Raw genomic sequence first — 17,556 nt, 5'->3', positions numbered from 1 at the left:
ATCCACGCGCCAGAGTGTGTTAGTTTGTAACAAAATTTAACGCAGACTAAGGCAAATCGAGTAGAATGATTCGTCTGTCAAAATCAGCTGTGTTCTTTGTTATACCACGAGCACGTGGTAAACAGCTGGTTTTTACAGACGATTGATCTACTCGATTTGCCTATGTCTGCGTAAAAAAAGTGTAAATAAAATCAGCTGCTTGGAATTCAGCCAATCACAATCGTTCAAAACCAAAACAAAACTTCAAATACAAATACTAACACAGAATCATGGTGTGTGTGAGAGAAACCGTGCAGATCTCTATTTAATTTTTCGAGTAATTTCATAGCTTTTCCTCAGTGAGGTGAGAAAAGCAAAAAACTCTAGTCTAGAATTCATTAATCTTAAAATCCAACTCAAATTTGAAGTTATTCGAGTTATTCAATAAAAATTTTATGTCTTCCCCGCCTCTCGGCGGGGCAAGGCTTTAGCAGATTAAAGCCGACAACTTTTTCTTTCCGTGCACCTTCGACGGATTATTTTCATTTCGCGCCGTCACGTTGGCAGCACGAAAGTGGGTGTCAACTCGCAAATCGCGCTGTCAGTCCGCGGGTCGAGTTGTCAATAATTTTTTTATCACTCATCTTCATCATCAAAGGAAGACGAAAAATCTCCAAGGAAAAAGCTCGCTAATCAATTTCTGCGAAAAGGTCGCCAGATTTCAAACAGGAAACCGGACACGGGATTTGGGGCGAGAGTTTGCTTGATTTGCTGGGGGTGAGAGCTCGTTTGGCGTTCTGAAAATGGTAGGTTTTTAATTGCAAGAGGGGAGGAGAGTTTTGTTGATTTCGGTTTCTTCGTAGATCCGTTTCATCCTGATCCAGAACCGTGCGGGGAAGACCCGCCTGGCCAAGTGGTACATGAACTTTGACGACGACGAGAAGCAGAAGCTGATCGAGGAGGTGCACGCCGTGGTGACGGTCCGCGACGCCAAGCACACCAACTTTGTCGAGTTCCGGAACTTTAAGATCGTTTACCGGAGGTACGCCGGGCTGTACTTTTGCATCTGCGTGGACGTGAACGACAACAACCTGTGCTATCTGGAGGCGATCCACAACTTTGTCGAGGTGCTGAACGAGTACTTCCACAATGTGTGCGAGCTCGATTTGGTGTTTAACTTCTACAAGGTTTACACCGTCGTGGACGAGATGTTCCTGGCGGGTGAGATCCGGGAGACTTCGCAGACCAAGGTGCTGAAACAGCTGCTGACGCTCAACTCGCTCGAGTAGATTCTCTTCGGTAAAGGGAGGTTCTGCTTCGCATAAAATCATCCTGTTGTAATGACAATTATTTCCTTCGTATTTAAATATTATGCAATTTACTCTAAGTTCCGTGCGGGTACAGGACTATCCGTGATTGTTTTAAAGAAGGTATGAAGATCTTCATAATAATCTGAATAAAATACTTCATTCTGTCCTAAAACTTTTGCAGAATCGATGGTGACGACGAACAAAAAAAAAACCGTAGCTTGTAGGCTTCAACACAAAACCAAAAGTGTAAAAAGTGTGAATCTCACTCTCGCCGATGCTCGGAGGAATAAAGAAGAAGCTGCCATTTCATCGTAAACTCAAACAAGCGTTCGGGTCCAAAGAGTTTGGAACATTTCAAATGCTTTCTATCAAATCGCGCTACACAAATTTTGCATTCCACGACTCAACTCAACTCAAAACAAGCAAAGAAACTGTGTCATAATTGAACGCGAAACGATTCAATAAGAGAGGAGAAACTACCAAAAAAAAAAAACATAATTCATTACAGGACAGTTTTGTTTGTTTCCGTATTTCGTGTGGCGTCAGTTGGTGTAGTTTGTAGCCAAACAGACAAACAAAACAAAAAATGGTTCGGTGTAAAAACTATTCGCACGAAACAAATGGAACATAAGCGAAAAAATATGAAATTAATCGACGCGCATAAAGTTTAATCGAGTCCACCCCCCCTGATTGTAGCGTTAATATATTACAAAAAAAAATATTATTAATCGTAAATCTGATTATAAAGTGTAAAGATTACTAGAGAGAAGTAAAATAAAGTATATTATGCAATACAAATCGATCGTGTTCGGTGCAACCGAAGAATATTTCTTTTTTATATTTTGATTTTAAAAATCCGTTTTTGCGTTACGTATTTTTAAAGAACGGTCTCTAAGGCCAAAATTATTGATTGTCGCAGAACGATCGAAACGCCTAACGGTAGGCAACCGAGCACCTCACAAAATCAGATTGTCACAGCTGACTTCTGAGGGCGCCGCGCGCCAGGAGCTTTCTTGCAGCTTGGACACGAACCAGATCATGCAAAATAGGAAAGGTATAACAGGTTTACGAAAACGGCTAAAAGCAGTATTGGTTAAAAAAGTAGTTAAGGAATTCGTGATAATTTTCGAGATTTCAAGCACTATTTAGTTACGGAGATGTGATTTATTTTGTCAAATTGAATTTTGAACGATCATTTTGCTTGAAAAGCTACATGCTTTAGTTTCAAGGACAGAATTCATTAGTTTAAAATTTGCGACATTTTAAAAATCTACTCTGGAAAGCTTTTTTTTTTGTTTTGACAGTTCTTTCACGAACTACTTCAAGAATGTAAACAAGTTCAAGAAATTCAAAAATTCGTTTTTTTCGTATTTTTACAGTTTGTGCTGCAATTAAATTTAAATTTTCTTCAAATTCTTGAATTATTTAATCTGTTTGTGATTAGTCTTACAAAACGACCGAATTTCTTCCAACCCGCGCGCGGCATGGAACCGATCAAACAACGTGCCCTCCCATCCGCCCCACCCTCTTCCTGCCAGCACCACCCGGAGCATCCGCTGGACCTGTTTTGCGTGACCTGCGACGCGCAAATCTGTGCCGAATGTCTCACGGGGTCGCCGACGCACCGCCGCCACATGATCGACAGCTTGCGCGTCATCCAGGACGAATCCACGCAACGGATGGAGTCGGTGGCCGGAACGTTCCGGGCGCTGGCCCTGGCCAACGACGAAAACTCCCGGATGCTGCAGTCGGTGCGGTCCTTTGAGTCGGACCTGCTGGGACAGATTGGCCGCCTGGTGCTGAACGCCCAGGAGTACGTGGCCGGTATCCACCAGAAGGTGGCCCAGCAGGAAGTGAGCTGGAAGAGCTATCTGGAGAAGCATGCGGCGGAGATGGTGCCGGGGGGTTCGGCGGAGGGTGGTGGACCGCCCAATTTGGCGGTGGTCAAGAAAGAGGATTGTCCGAACGAGAAGCAGCGGTATTTAGTGGGAATTGTCTTTGAAGATCTGTTTGATCTTAAATGGTTTCTATTTCACAGCCCGATTATTCCCGTGATCGACATGCGGCAAAGTGCCGTTAACCTGAAGAGCGACGCCCCCTGCAACGTGGTCATCAGCTACGAGTACGGCATCACCTGGAACATGCAGTTCACGCCACAACAAGACTCGCACTGCGAACTCACCATCAGTTGTCGCACCGCCGAAGAGTGTCCCCAGTTCGAGGGAAACTTCCAGCTCCGGTTGGACGTAATCCGCCCAGAAGATCAGTCCGTGTTCACCATCCGTAAATCGCTGAAAGGTCTAACCATGCGTCGCTTCTTCGTGATCCCCACCCCGACCATGATCGACACAACGGAACTCGAAAACAAAGGATTCCTCTCGAAGGAAGGCAAAATGACCGTCCGCGTCGGAATCGGCCCGGAAGACGCCCAAACCGAACGCCACTGTCTCCTAACCGAACAGAAGCTCCTCCAGCAACGAATCGACGCCCTCCAAGAGCAGCTCAAACGGTCCAACTTCACCATCGGAACGCTCTCCGTCGCGGACTATTTCGCCGAAACCGACGGCCAGTTCCACTCGAAGCCGGTTCTCACGCCAAACGGGAGCCGCTGGACGCTCCGCCTGAAGCTGAACCAAGGCGGCAACAACTCGAACCGAACGCACGTCGGCGTCCAGATCGTCAAGTGTGGCCCGAACTCGACCAAACACGAGTTCTTCGTCGAGCTGGTGCATGGAACGCGCGCGGGGATCTCGCTTCGGCTGGCCGGTTCCGGGCTGGTGGACGCCGTCGAGGAGCCGCGGTTCATCGAGAAGAAGCGACTGGAGGAGGAGTTTCTGGTGGACGGGAAGCGGCTGGAGATGGGATTTGGCGTGCGCGAGTGGGTTGATGACTAGGGAGGCGGGGTAAGTGTTGTGGCGTAACGGAGAGCTGAATTTCATTAATTTATTGGGAGTTGGTGTTTTTGGTTTGACTGAATTTCATCAATTTGTGGCTTAAAATGATATCTTAAAAGGACTCGTAAAATTAGATACGAGATAACAAATAAAAAAGGTTTGATTAAATATCTGGTTTGCTTTTTACAATGTTGAACCGATTATTTATTTAAAAGAAGCAAAAATTGAAAAAAACTGTCTTTTAAGATTAAATTGCTTTAATGCTTCAATTGATTAAAGCTTTATTAAAATCAAGTCAAACAATCTCTGGGCGCAATTCTTAAATTCTTAGATTTTCAAGTTCTTAAATTCTTAAATTCTTAAATTCTTAAATTCTTAAATTCTAAAATTCTTAAATTCTTAAATTCTTAAATTCTTAAATTCTTAAATTCTTAAATTCTTAGATTTTCAAGTTCTTAAATTCTTAAATTCTTAAATTCTTAAATTCTTAAATTCTTAAATTCTTAAATTCTTAAATTCTTAAATTCTTAAATTCTTAAATTCTTAAATTCTTAAATTCTTAAATTCTTAAATTCTTAAATTCTTAAATTCTTAAATTCTTAAATTCTTAAATTCTTAAATTCTTAAATTCTTAAATTCTTAAATTCTTAAATTCTTAAATTCTTAAATTCTTAAATTCTTAAATTCTTAAATTCTTAAATTCTTAAATTCTTAAATTCTTAAATTCTTAAATTCTTAAATTCTTAAATTCTTAAATTCTTAAATTCTTAAATTCTTAAATTCTTAAATTCTTAAATTCTCAAATTCTTAAATTCTTAAATTCTTAAATTCTTAAATTCTTAAATTCTTAAATTCTTAAATTCTTAAATTCTTAAATTCTTAAATTCTTAAATTCTTAAATTCTTAAATTCTTAAATTCTTAAATTCTTAAATTCTTAAATTCTTAAATTCTTAAATTCTTAAATTCTTAAATTCTTAAATTCTTAAATTCTTAAATTCTTAAATTCTTAAATTCTTAAATTCTTAAATTCTTAAATTCTTAAATTCTTAAATTCTTAAATTCTTAAATTCTTAAATTCTTAAATTCTTAAATTCTTAAATTCTTAGATTTTCAAGTTCTTAAATTCTTAAATTCTTAAATTCTTAAATTCTTAAATTCTTAAATTCTTAAATTCTTAAATTCTTAAATTCTTAAATTCTTAAATTCTTAAATTCTTAAATTCTTAAATTCTTAAATTCTTAAATTCTTAAATTCTTAAATTCTTAAATTCTTAAATTCTTAAATTCTTAAATTCTTAAATTCTTAAATTCTTAAATTCTTAAATTCTTAAATTCTTAAATTCTTAAATTCTTAAATTCTTAAATTCTTAAATTCTTAAATTCTTAAATTCTTAAATTCTTAAATTCTTAAATTCTTAAATTCTTAAATTCTTAAATTCTTAAATTCTTAAATTCTTAAATTCTTAAATTCTTAAATTCTTAAATTCTTAAATTCTTAAATTCTTAAATTCTTAAATTCTTAAATTCTTAAATTCTTAAATTCTTAAATTCTTAAATTCTTAAATTCTTAAATTCTTAAATTCTTAAATTCTTAAATTCTTAAATTCTTAAATTCTTAAATTCTTAAATTCTTAAATTCTTAAATTCTTAAATTCTTAAATTCTTAAATTCTTAAATTCTTAAATTCTTAAATTCTTAAATTCTTAAATTCTTAAATTCTTAAATTCTTAAATTCTTAAATTCTTAAATTCTTAAATTCTTAAATTCTTAAATTCTTAAATTCTTAAATTCTTAAATTCTTAAATTCTTAAATTCTTAAATTCTTAAATTCTTAAATTCTTAAATTCTTAAATTCTTAAATTCTTAAATTCTTAAATTCTTAAATTCTTAAATTCTTAAATTCTTAAATTCTTAAATTCTTAAATTCTTAAATTCTTAAATTCTTAAATTCTTAAATTCTTAAATTCTTAAATTCTTAAATTCTTAAATTCTTAAATTCTTAAATTCTTAAATTCTTAAATTCTTAAATTCTTAAATTCTTAAATTCTTAAATTCTTAAATTCTTAAATTCTTAAATTCTTAAATTCTTAAATTCTTAAATTCTTAAATTCTTAAATTCTTAAATTCTTAAATTCTTAAATTCTTAAATTCTTAAATTCTTAAATTCTTAAATTCTTAAATTCTTAAATTCTTAAATTCTTAAATTCTTAAATTCTTAAATTCTTAAATTCTTAAATTCTTAAATTCTTAAATTCTTAAATTCTTAAATTCTTAAATTCTTAAATTCTTAAATTCTTAAATTCTTAAATTCTTAAATTCTTAAATTCTTAAATTCTTAAATTCTTAAATTCTTAAATTCTTAAATTCTTAAATTCTTAAATTCTTAAATTCTTAAATTCTTAAATTCTTAAATTCTTAAATTCTTAAATTCTTAAATTCTTAAATTCTTAAATTCTTAAATTCTTAAATTCTTAAATTCTTAAATTCTTAAATTCTTAAATTCTTAAATTCTTAAATTCTTAAATTCTTAAATTCTTAAATTCTTAAATTCTTAAATTCTTAAATTCTTAAATTCTTAAATTCTTAAATTCTTAAATTCTTAAATTCTTAAATTCTTAAATTCTTAAATTCTTAAATTCTTAAATTCTTAAATTCTTAAATTCTTAAATTCTTAAATTCTTAAATTCTTAAATTCTTAAATTCTTAAATTCTTAAATTCTTAAATTCTTAAATTCTTAAATTCTTAAATTCTTAAATTCTTAAATTCTTAAATTCTTAAATTCTTAAATTCTTAAATTCTTAAATTCTTAAATTCTTAAATTCTTAAATTCTTAAATTCTTAAATTCTTAAATTCTTAAATTCTTAAATTCTTAAATTCTTAAATTCTTAAATTCTTAAATTCTTAAATTCTTAAATTCTTAAATTCTTAAATTCTTAAATTCTTAAATTCTTAAATTCTTAAATTCTTAAATTCTTAAATTCTTAAATTCTTAAATTCTTAAATTCTTAAATTCTTAAATTCTTAAATTCTTAAATTCTTAAATTCTTAAATTCTTAAATTCTTAAATTCTTAAATTCTTAAATTCTTAAATTCTTAAATTCTTAAATTCTTAAATTCTTAAATTCTTAAATTCTTAAATTCTTAAATTCTTAAATTCTTAAATTCTTAAATTCTTAAATTCTTAAATTCTTAAATTCTTAAATTCTTAAATTCTTAAATTCTTAAATTCTTAAATTCTTAAATTCTTAAATTCTTAAATTCTTAAATTCTTAAATTCTTAAATTCTTAAATTCTTAAATTCTTAAATTCTTAAATTCTTAAATTCTTAAATTCTTAAATTCTTAAATTCTTAAATTCTTAAATTCTTAAATTCTTAAATTCTTAAATTCTTAAATTCTTAAATTCTTAAATTCTTAAATTCTTAAATTCTTAAATTCTTAAATTCTTAAATTCTTAAATTCTTAAATTCTTAAATTCTTAAATTCTTAAATTCTTAAATTCTTAAATTCTTAAATTCTTAAATTCTTAAATTCTTAAATTCTTAAATTCTTAAATTCTTAAATTCTTAAATTCTTAAATTCTTAAATTCTTAAATTCTTAAATTCTTAAATTCTTAAATTCTTAAATTCTTAAATTCTTAAATTCTTAAATTCTTAAATTCTTAAATTCTTAAATTCTTAAATTCTTAAATTCTTAAATTCTTAAATTCTTAAATTCTTAAATTCTTAAATTCTTAAATTCTTAAATTCTTAAATTCTTAAATTCTTAAATTCTTAAATTCTTAAATTCTTAAATTCTTAAATTCTTAAATTCTTAAATTCTTAAATTCTTAAATTCTTAAATTCTTAAATTCTTAAATTCTTAAATTCTTAAATTCTTAAATTCTTAAATTCTTAAATTCTTAAATTCTTAAATTCTTAAATTCTTAAATTCTTAAATTCTTAAATTCTTAAATTCTTAAATTCTTAAATTCTTAAATTCTTAAATTCTTAAATTCTTAAATTCTTAAATTCTTAAATTCTTAAATTCTTAAATTCTTAAATTCTTAAATTCTTAAATTCTTAAATTCTTAAATTCTTAAATTCTTAAATTCTTAAATTCTTAAATTCTTAAATTCTTAAATTCTTAAATTCTTAAATTCTTAAATTCTTAAATTCTTAAATTCTTAAATTCTTAAATTCTTAAATTCTTAAATTCTTAAATTCTTAAATTCTTAAATTCTTAAATTCTTAAATTCTTAAATTCTTAAATTCTTAAATTCTTAAATTCTTAAATTCTTAAATTCTTAAATTCTTAAATTCTTAAATTCTTAAATTCTTAAATTCTTAAATTCTTTAATTCTTTAATTCTTTAATTCTTAAATTCTTAAATTCTTAAATTCTTTAATTCTTTAATTCTTTAATTCTTTAATTATTTAATTCTTTAATTCTTTAATTCTTTAATTCTTTAATTCTTTAATTCTTAAATTCTTAAATTCTTAAATTCTTAAATTCTTCCTTGGGCATGAGTAAGGATCTTGTCGCCGCTAGCGGGTTGGCTCAATTATAAAATTAAATATTGATAATATTACCCAATTATCCGGCCAACACTTGCGATCGGATCTCTACATTGTGTCTAGGTGTAAATTCCTAGCTAGGAGTGATCAGTGTTAGAGATGGTCCCAGGGCTTAAGTAGGAGTTCATTGAAGCAAATAGTCTCCCCTCCCTTTTAAATTGAAAAAATGAACTCTGAAAACAAGCGCTTACTCACAATAAACAGATGCCTCTTCTAGGCCTGGTAGGGCTGCAGAAAACATAGATATATAAGTATATTATAAGCTGTGTATTATTTTGCCCTGGGCTTTGTCATAATGAGTGTCATAGGTTTGATGCTTGTTTGGCAAAGAGTATGATTTGATCCGATGTGGAATTAAAATCGAAGTGTTCAGTATATTGCTGAAGCTTCCATTTTTACACATGGACACCACTTCATGCTGCGAGAACCCACTTTGGCGTAGTCTCAGGGCTTAATCGATGGCCGGTAAGCTGTCATCGAGACAAGGAGGTTCTCTGATAGTGGAAATATCACATTTGTACAATGAACCGCTACATATGTGATTTTTCCCTATCTTAATGTGGGTGTCAGGTTAGGATGCGGGTTTAAAAAATAGTGTTTGTAGAATTTAGGATTTTAACTATAAATATCAACTTTTTATATTTTGCCTTTAGTTATTTAGGGACAAAATTAGTAACAGTGAATTTAGTAATTCTATCAGAATCGGTGATTTTCATTCAAGTAGCATAAAACCATTCTGATTTGTCAAAATTTCCATAGAGTCTCGATCAATCAATAGTGAAATGATATCGGACTAAATTCGTTGATCTGTTGAACTAACGGTTGTCGGATTATGATTGTATCTAAATTCTTAAATTCTTAAATTCTTAAATTCTTAAATTCTTAAATTCTTAAATTCTTAAATTCTTAAATTCTTAAATTCTTAAATTCTTAAATTCTTAAATTCTTAAATTCTTAAATTCTTAAATTCTTAAATTCTTAAATTCTTAAATTCTTAAATTCTTAAATTCTTAAATTCTTAAATTCTTAAATTCTTAAATTCTTAAATTCTTAAATTCTTAAATTCTTAAATTCTTAAATTCTTAAATTCTTAAATTCTTAAATTCTTAAATTCTTAAATTCTTAAATTCTTAAATTCTTAAATTCTTAAATTCTTAAATTCTTAAATTCTTAAATTCTTAAATTCTTAAATTCTTAAATTCTTAAATTCTTAAATTCTTAAATTCTTAAATTCTTAAATTCTTAAATTCTTAAATTCTTAAATTCTTAAATTCTTAAATTCTTAAATTCTTAAATTCTTAAATTCTTAAATTCTTAAATTCTTAAATTCTTAAATTCTTAAATTCTTAAATTCTTAAATTCTTAAATTCTTAAATTCTTAAATTCTTAAATTCTTAAATTCTTAAATTCTTAAATTCTTAAATTCTTAAATTCTTAAATTCTTAAATTCTTAAATTCTTAAATTCTTAAATTCTTAAATTCTTAAATTCTTAAATTCTTAAATTCTTAAATTCTTAAATTCTTAAATTCTTAAATTCTTAAATTCTTAAATTCTTAAATTCTTAAATTCTTAAATTCTTAAATTCTTAAATTCTTAAATTCTTAAATTCTTAAATTCTTAAATTCTTAAATTCTTAAATTCTTAAATTCTTAAATTCTTAAATTCTTAAATTCTTAAATTCTTAAATTCTTAAATTCTTAAATTCTTAAATTCTTAAATTCTTAAATTCTTAAATTCTTAAATTCTTAAATTCTTAAATTCTTAAATTCTTAAATTCTTAAATTCTTAAATTCTTAAATTCTTAAATTCTTAAATTCTTAAATTCTTAAATTCTTAAATTCTTAAATTCTTAAATTCTTAAATTCTTAAATTCTTAAATTCTTAAATTCTTAAATTCTTAAATTCTTAAATTCTTAAATTCTTAAATTCTTAAATTCTTAAATTCTTAAATTCTTAAATTCTTAAATTCTTAAATTCTTAAATTCTTAAATTCTTAAATTCTTAAATTCTTAAATTCTTAAATTCTTAAATTCTTAAATTCTTAAATTCTTAAATTCTTAAATTCTTAAATTCTTAAATTCTTAAATTCTTAAATTCTTAAATTCTTAAATTCTTAAATTCTTAAATTCTTAAATTCTTAAATTCTTAAATTCTTAAATTCTTAAATTCTTAAATTCTTAAATTCTTAAATTCTTAAATTCTAAAATTCTTAATTTCTTACATTCTTAAATTCTTAAATTCTTAAATTCTTAAATTCTTAAATTCTTAAATTCTTAAATTCTTAAATTCTTAAATTCTTAAATTCTTAAATTCTTAAATTCTTAAATTCTTAAATTCTTAAATTCTTAAATTCTTAAATTCTTAAATTCTTAAATTCTTAAATTCTTAAATTCTTAAATTCTTAAATTCTTAAATTCTTAAATTCTTAAATTCTTAAATTCTTAAATTCTTAAATTCTTAAATTCTTAAATTCTTAAATTCTTAAATTCTTAAATTCTTAAATTCTTAAATTCTTAAATTCTTAAATTCTTAAATTCTTAAATTCTTAAATTCTTAAATTCTTAAATTCTTAAATTCTTAAATTCTTAAATTCTTAAATTCTTAAATTCTTAAATTCTTAAATTCTTAAATTCTTAAATTCTTAAATTCTTAAATTCTTAAATTCTTAAATTCTTAAATTCTTAAATTCTTAAATTCTTAAATTCTTAAATTCTTAAATTCTTAAATTCTTAAATTCTTAAATTCTTAAATTCTTAAATTCTTAAATTCTTAAATTCTTAAATTCTTAAATTCTTAAATTCTTAAATTCTTAAATTCTTAAATTCTTAAATTCTTAAATTCTTAAATTCTTAAATTCTTAAATTCTTAAATTCTTAAATTCTTAAATTCTTAAATTCTTAAATTCTTAAATTCTTAAATTCTTAAATTCTTAAATTCTTAAATTCTTAAATTCTTAAATTCTTAAATTCTTAAATTCTTAAATTCTTAAATTCTTAAATTCTTAAATTCTTAAATTCTTAAATTCTTAAATTCTTAAATTCTTAAATTCTTAAATTCTTAAATTCTTAAATTCTTAAATTCTTAAATTCTTAAATTCTTAAATTCTTAAATTCTTAAATTCTTAAATTCTTAAATTCTTAAATTCTTAAATTCTTAAATTCTTAAATTCTTAAATTCTTAAATTCTTAAATTCTTAAATTCTTAAATTCTTAAATTCTTAAATTCTTAAATTCTTAAATTCTTAAATTCTTAAATTCTTAAATTCTTAAATTCTTAAATTCTTAAATTCTTAAATTCTTAAATTCTTAAATTCTTAAATTCTTAAATTCTTAAATTCTTAAATTCTTAAATTCTTAAATTCTTAAATTCTTAAATTCTTAAATTCTTAAATTCTTAAATTCTTAAATTCTTAAATTCTTAAATTCTTAAATTCTTAAATTCTTAAATTCTTTAATTCTTTAATTCTTAAATTCTTAAATTCTTTAATTCTTTAATTCTTAAATTCTTAAATTCTTAAATTCTTAAATTCTTAAATTCTTCCTTGGGCATGAGTAAGGATCTTGTCGCCGCTAGCGGGTTGGCTCAATTATAAAATTAAATATTGATAATATTACCCAATTATCCGGCCAACACTTGCGATCGGATCTCTACATTGTGTCTAGGTGTAAATTCCTAGCTAGGAGTGATCAGTGTTAGAGATGGTCCCAGGGCTTAAGTAGGAGTTCATTGAAGCAAATAGTCTCCCCTCCCTTTTAAATTGAAAAAATGAACTCTGAAAACAAGCGCTTACTCACAATAAACAGATGCCTCTTCTAGGCCTGGTAGGGCTGCAGAAAACATAGATATATAAGTATATTATAAGCTGTGTATTATTTTGCCCTGGGCTTTGTCATAATGAGTGTCATAGGTTTGATGCTTGTTTGGCAAAGAGTATGATTTGATCCGATGTGGAATTAAAATCGAAGTGTTCAGTATATTGCTGAAGCTTCCATTTTTACACATGGACACCACTTCATGCTGCGAGAACCCACTTTGGCGTAGTCTCAGGGCTTAATCGATGGCCGGTAAGCTGTCATCGAGACAAGGAGGTTCTCTGATAGTGGAAATATCACATTTGTACAATGAACCGCTACATATGTGATTTTTCCCTATCTTAATGTGGGTGTCAGGTTAGGATGCGGGTTTAAAAAATAGTGTTTGTAGAATTTAGGATTTTAACTATAAATATCAACTTTTTATATTTTGCCTTTAGTTATTTAGGGACAAAATTAGTAACAGTGAATTTAGTAATTCTATCAGAATCGGTGATTTTCATTCAAGTAGCATAAAACCATTCTGATTTGTCAAAATTTCCATAGAGTCTCGATCAATCAATAGTGAAATGATATCGGACTAAATTCGTTGATCTGTTGAACTAACGGTTGTCGGATTATGATTGTATCTAAATTCTTAAATTCTTAAATTCTTAAATTCTTAAATTCTTAAATTCTTAAATTCTTAAATTCTTAAATTCTTAAATTCTTAAATTCTTAAATTCTTAAATTCTTAAATTCTTAAATTCTTAAATTCTTAAATTCTTAAATTCTTAAATTCTTAAATTCTTAAATTCTTAAATTCTTAAATTCTTAAATTCTTAAATTCTTAAATTCTTAAATTCTTAAATTCTTAAATTCTTAAATTCTTAAATTCTTAAATTCTTAAATTCTTAAATTCTTAAATTCTTAAATTCTTAAATTCTTAAATTCTTAAATTCTTAAATTCTTAAATTCTTAAATTCTTAAATTCTTAAATTCTTAAATTCTTAAATTCTTAAATTCTTAAATTCTTAAATTCTTAAATTCTTAAATTCTTAAATTCTTAAATTCTTAAATTCTTAAATTCTTAAATTCTTAAATTCTTAAATTCTTAAATTCTTAAATTCTTAAATTCTTAAATTCTTAAATTCTTAAATTCTTAAATTCTTAAATTCTTAAATTCTTAAATTCTTAAATTCTTAAATTCTTAAATTCTTAAATTCTTAAATTCTTAAATTCTTAAATTCTTAAATTCTTAAATTCTTAAATTCTTAAATTCTTAAATTCTTAAATTCTTAAATTCTTAAATTCTTAAATTCTTAAATTCTTAAATTCTTAAATTCTTAAATTCTTAAATTCTTAAATTCTTAAATTCTTAAATTCTTAAATTCTTAAATTCTTAAATTCTTAAATTCTTAAATTCTTAAATTCTTAAATTCTTAAATTCTTAAATTCTTAAATTCTTAAATTCTTAAATTCTTAATTTCTTAAATTCTTAAATTCTTAAATTCTTAAATTCTTAAATTCTTAAATTCTTAAATTCTTAAATTCTTAAATTCTTAAATTCTTAAATTCTTAAATTCTTAAATTCTTAAATTCTTAAATTCTTAAATTCTTAAATTCTTAAATTCTTAAATTCTTAAATTCTTAAATTCTTAAATTCTTAAATTCTTAAATTCTTAAATTCTTAAATTCTTAAATTCTTAAATTCTTAAATTCTTAAATTCTTAAATTCTTAAATTCTTAAATTCTTAAATTCTTAAATTCTTAAATTCTTAAATTCTTAAATTCTTAAATTCTTAAATTCTTAAATTCTTAAATTCTTAAATTCTAAAATTCTTAAATTCTTACATTCTTAAATTCTTAAATTCTTAAATTCTTAAATTCTTAAATTCTTAAATTCTTAAATTCTTAAATTCTTAAATTCTTAAATTCTTAAATTCTTAAATTCTTAAATTCTTAAATTCTTAAATTCTTAAATTCTTAAATTCTTAAATTCTTAAATTCTTAAATTCTTAAATTCTTAAATTCTTAAATTCTTAAATTCTTAAATTCTTAAATTCTTAAATTCTTAAATTCTTAAATTCTTAAATTCTTAAATTCTTAAATTCTTAAATTCTTAAATTCTTAAATTCTTAAATTCTTAAATTCTTAAATTCTTAAATTCTTAAATTCTTAAATTCTTAAATTCTTAAATTCTTAAATTCTTAAATTCTTAAATTCTTAAATTCTTAAATTCTTAAATTCTTAAATTCTTAAATTCTTAAATTCTTAAATTCTTAAATTCTTAAATTCTTAAATTCTTAAATTCTTAAATTCTTAAATTCTTAAATTCTTAAATTCTTAAATTCTTAAATTCTTAAATTCTTAAATTCTTAAATTCTTAAATTCTTAAATTCTTAAATTCTTAAATTCTTAAATTCTTAAATTCTTAAATTCTTAAATTCTTAAATTCTTAAATTCTTAAATTCTTAAATTCTTAAATTCTTAAATTCTTAAATTCTTAAATTCTTAAATTCTTAAATTCTTAAATTCTTAAATTCTTAAATTCTTAAATTCTTAAATTCTTAAATTCTTAAATTCTTAAATTCTTAAATTCTTAAATTCTTAAATTCTTAAATTCTTAAATTCTTAAATTCTTAAATTCTTAAATTCTTAAATTCTTAAATTCTTAAATTCTTAAATTCTTAAATTCTTAAATTCTTAAATTCTTAAATTCTTAAATTCTTAAATTCTTAAATTCTTAAATTCTTAAATTCTTAAATTCTTAAATTCTTAAATTCTTAAATTCTTAAATTCTTAAATTCTTAAATTCTTAAATTCTTAAATTCTTAAATTCTTAAATTCTTAAATTCTTAAATTCTTAAATTCTTAAATTCTTAAATTCTTAAATTCTTAAATTCTTAAATTCTTAAATTCTTAAATTCTTAAATTCTTAAATTCTTAAATTCTTAAATTCTTAAATTCTTAAATTCTTAAATTCTTAAATTCTTAAATTCTTAAATTCTTTAATTCTTTAATTCTTAAATTCTTAAATTCTTAAATTCTTAAATTCTTTAATTCTTTAATTCTTTAATTCTTTAATTCTTTAATTCTTTAATTCTTTAATTCTTTAATTCTTTAATTCTTTAATTCTTTAATTCTTTAATTCTTTAATTCTTTAATTCTTTAATTCTTTAATTCTTTAATTCTTAAATTCTTAAATTCTTCCTTGGGCATGAGTAAGGATCTTGTCGCCGCTAGCGGGTTGGCTCAATTATAAAATTAAATATTGATAATATTACCCAATTATCCGGCCAACACTTGCGATCGGATCTCTACATTGTGTCTAGGTGTAAATTCCTAGCTAGGAGTGATCAGTGTTAGAGATGGTCCCAGGGCTTAAGTAGGAGTTCATTGAAGCAAATAGTCTCCCCTCCCTTTTAAATTGAAAAAATGAACTCTGAAAACAAGCGCTTACTCACAATAAACAGATGCCTCTTCTAGGCCTGGTAGGGCTGCAGAAAACATAGATATATAAGTATATTATAAGCTGTGTATTATTTTGCCCTGGGCTTTGTCATAATGAGTGTCATAGGTTTGATGCTTGTTTGGCAAAGAGTATGATTTGATCCGATGTGGAATTAAAATCGAAGTGTTCAGTATATTGCTGAAGCTTCCATTTTTACACATGGACACCACTTCATGCTGCGAGAACCCACTTTGGCGTAGTCTCAGGGCTTAATCGATGGCCGGTAAGCTGTCATCGAGACAAGGAGGTTCTCTGATAGTGGAAATATCACATTTGTACAATGAACCGCTACATATGTGATTTTTCCCTATCTTAATGTGGGTGTCAGGTTAGGATGCGGGTTTAAAAAATAGTGTTTGTAGAATTTAGGATTTTAACTATAAATATCAACTTTTTATATTTTGCCTTTAGTTATTTAGGGACAAAATTAGTAACAGTGAATTTAGTAATTCTATCAGAATCGGTGATTTTCATTCAAGTAGCATAAAACCATTCTGATTTGTCAAAATTTCCATAGAGTCTCGATCAATCAATAGTGAAATGATATCGGACTAAATTCGTTGATCTGTTGAACTAACGGTTGTCGGATTATGATTGTATCTAAATTCTTAAATTCTTAAATTCTTAAATTCTTAAATTCTTAAATTCTTAAATTCTTAAATTCTTAAATTCTTAAATTCTTAAATTCTTAAATTCTTAAATTCTTAAATTCTTAAATTCTTAAATTCTTAAATTCTTAAATTCTTAAATTCTTAAATTCTTAAATTCTTAAATTCTTAAATTCTTAAATTCTTAAATTCTTAAATTCTTAAATTCTTAAATTCTTAAATTCTTAAATTCTTAAATTCTTAAATTCTTAAATTCTTAAATTCTTAAATTCTTAAATTCTTAAATTCTTAAATTCTTAAATTCTTAAATTCTTAAATTCTTAAATTCTTAAATTCTTAAATTCTTAAATTCTTAAATTCTTAAATTCTTAAATTCTTAAATTCTTAAATTCTTAAATTCTTAAATTCTTAAATTCTTAAATTCTTAAATTCTTAAATTCTTAAATTCTTAAATTCTTAAATTGAAAAATGAAGCATTAAAAAAATCAAAAAAATATAAGAAATTTTATTTTTTAGTTATCAAATAGTCGAGCAAAATCTTCAAATTCTAACCCTCAAATTTTAATTCTACATGTTATAAAATTTCTCAAAATTCTAAACATGTTTAACTCTAAAATTGCAGAAGTGATCTGGAAAAAAACCTGCTGCTAGTAGGTATTGTCTGTTTTGGCGTTTGCTTGGAGATTTAAAAAGTTAGGTTATGTTAAGGACATATTAGGCTACGACAAACAAACTTTTTGTCAGTTTACCAGTTTTCCTGCTCTGTTTGTTTGCCTGCTTTGTTTGTTTGCAGAAACTTCAGCCCGCACACATTTTGTCTTGTTTGCGAGTTTGCCGCAAACTGTCAAATACAGAAAAGTATACGAGTTTGTTTGTTTGCTGTAGTGTAATAGCTTCTTTAG

The 17,556-nt window shown here is 25.3% G+C and overlaps 2 protein-coding genes across 2 annotated transcripts; both read left to right on the top strand.

Annotated features, from left to right (window-relative positions):
- Positions 1-563: 563 nt before the first annotated feature.
- LOC120426084 (AP-2 complex subunit sigma) lies at positions 564-1,787 on the top strand. The gene is made up of 3 exons (XM_039590794.2): positions 564-785; positions 843-1,409; positions 1,471-1,787. Exons 1-2 carry the CDS (start codon positions 783-785, stop codon positions 1,266-1,268), a joined length of 429 nt encoding a protein of 142 aa, XP_039446728.1. The 5' UTR covers positions 564-782; the 3' UTR covers positions 1,269-1,409; positions 1,471-1,787.
- Positions 1,788-2,611: 824 nt separating this feature from the next.
- Positions 2,612-4,340, top strand: LOC120426080 (uncharacterized). Its single transcript, XM_039590790.2, has 2 exons — positions 2,612-3,267; positions 3,328-4,340. The coding sequence occupies exons 1-2, from the start codon at positions 2,774-2,776 to the stop codon at positions 4,181-4,183; spliced, it is 1,350 nt and encodes a 449-aa protein (XP_039446724.1). The 5' UTR covers positions 2,612-2,773; the 3' UTR covers positions 4,184-4,340.
- The last annotated feature ends 13,216 nt before the right edge of the window (positions 4,341-17,556 follow it).

This window comes from Culex pipiens, chromosome 3, assembly GCF_016801865.2.
Source record: "Culex pipiens pallens isolate TS chromosome 3, TS_CPP_V2, whole genome shotgun sequence".
In the NCBI taxonomy this organism is placed as follows: Eukaryota; Metazoa; Arthropoda; class Insecta; order Diptera; family Culicidae; genus Culex; species Culex pipiens.
The sequence above is the reverse complement of the archived record's forward strand: the minus strand, read 5'-3'. Positions and strand labels throughout refer to the sequence as shown.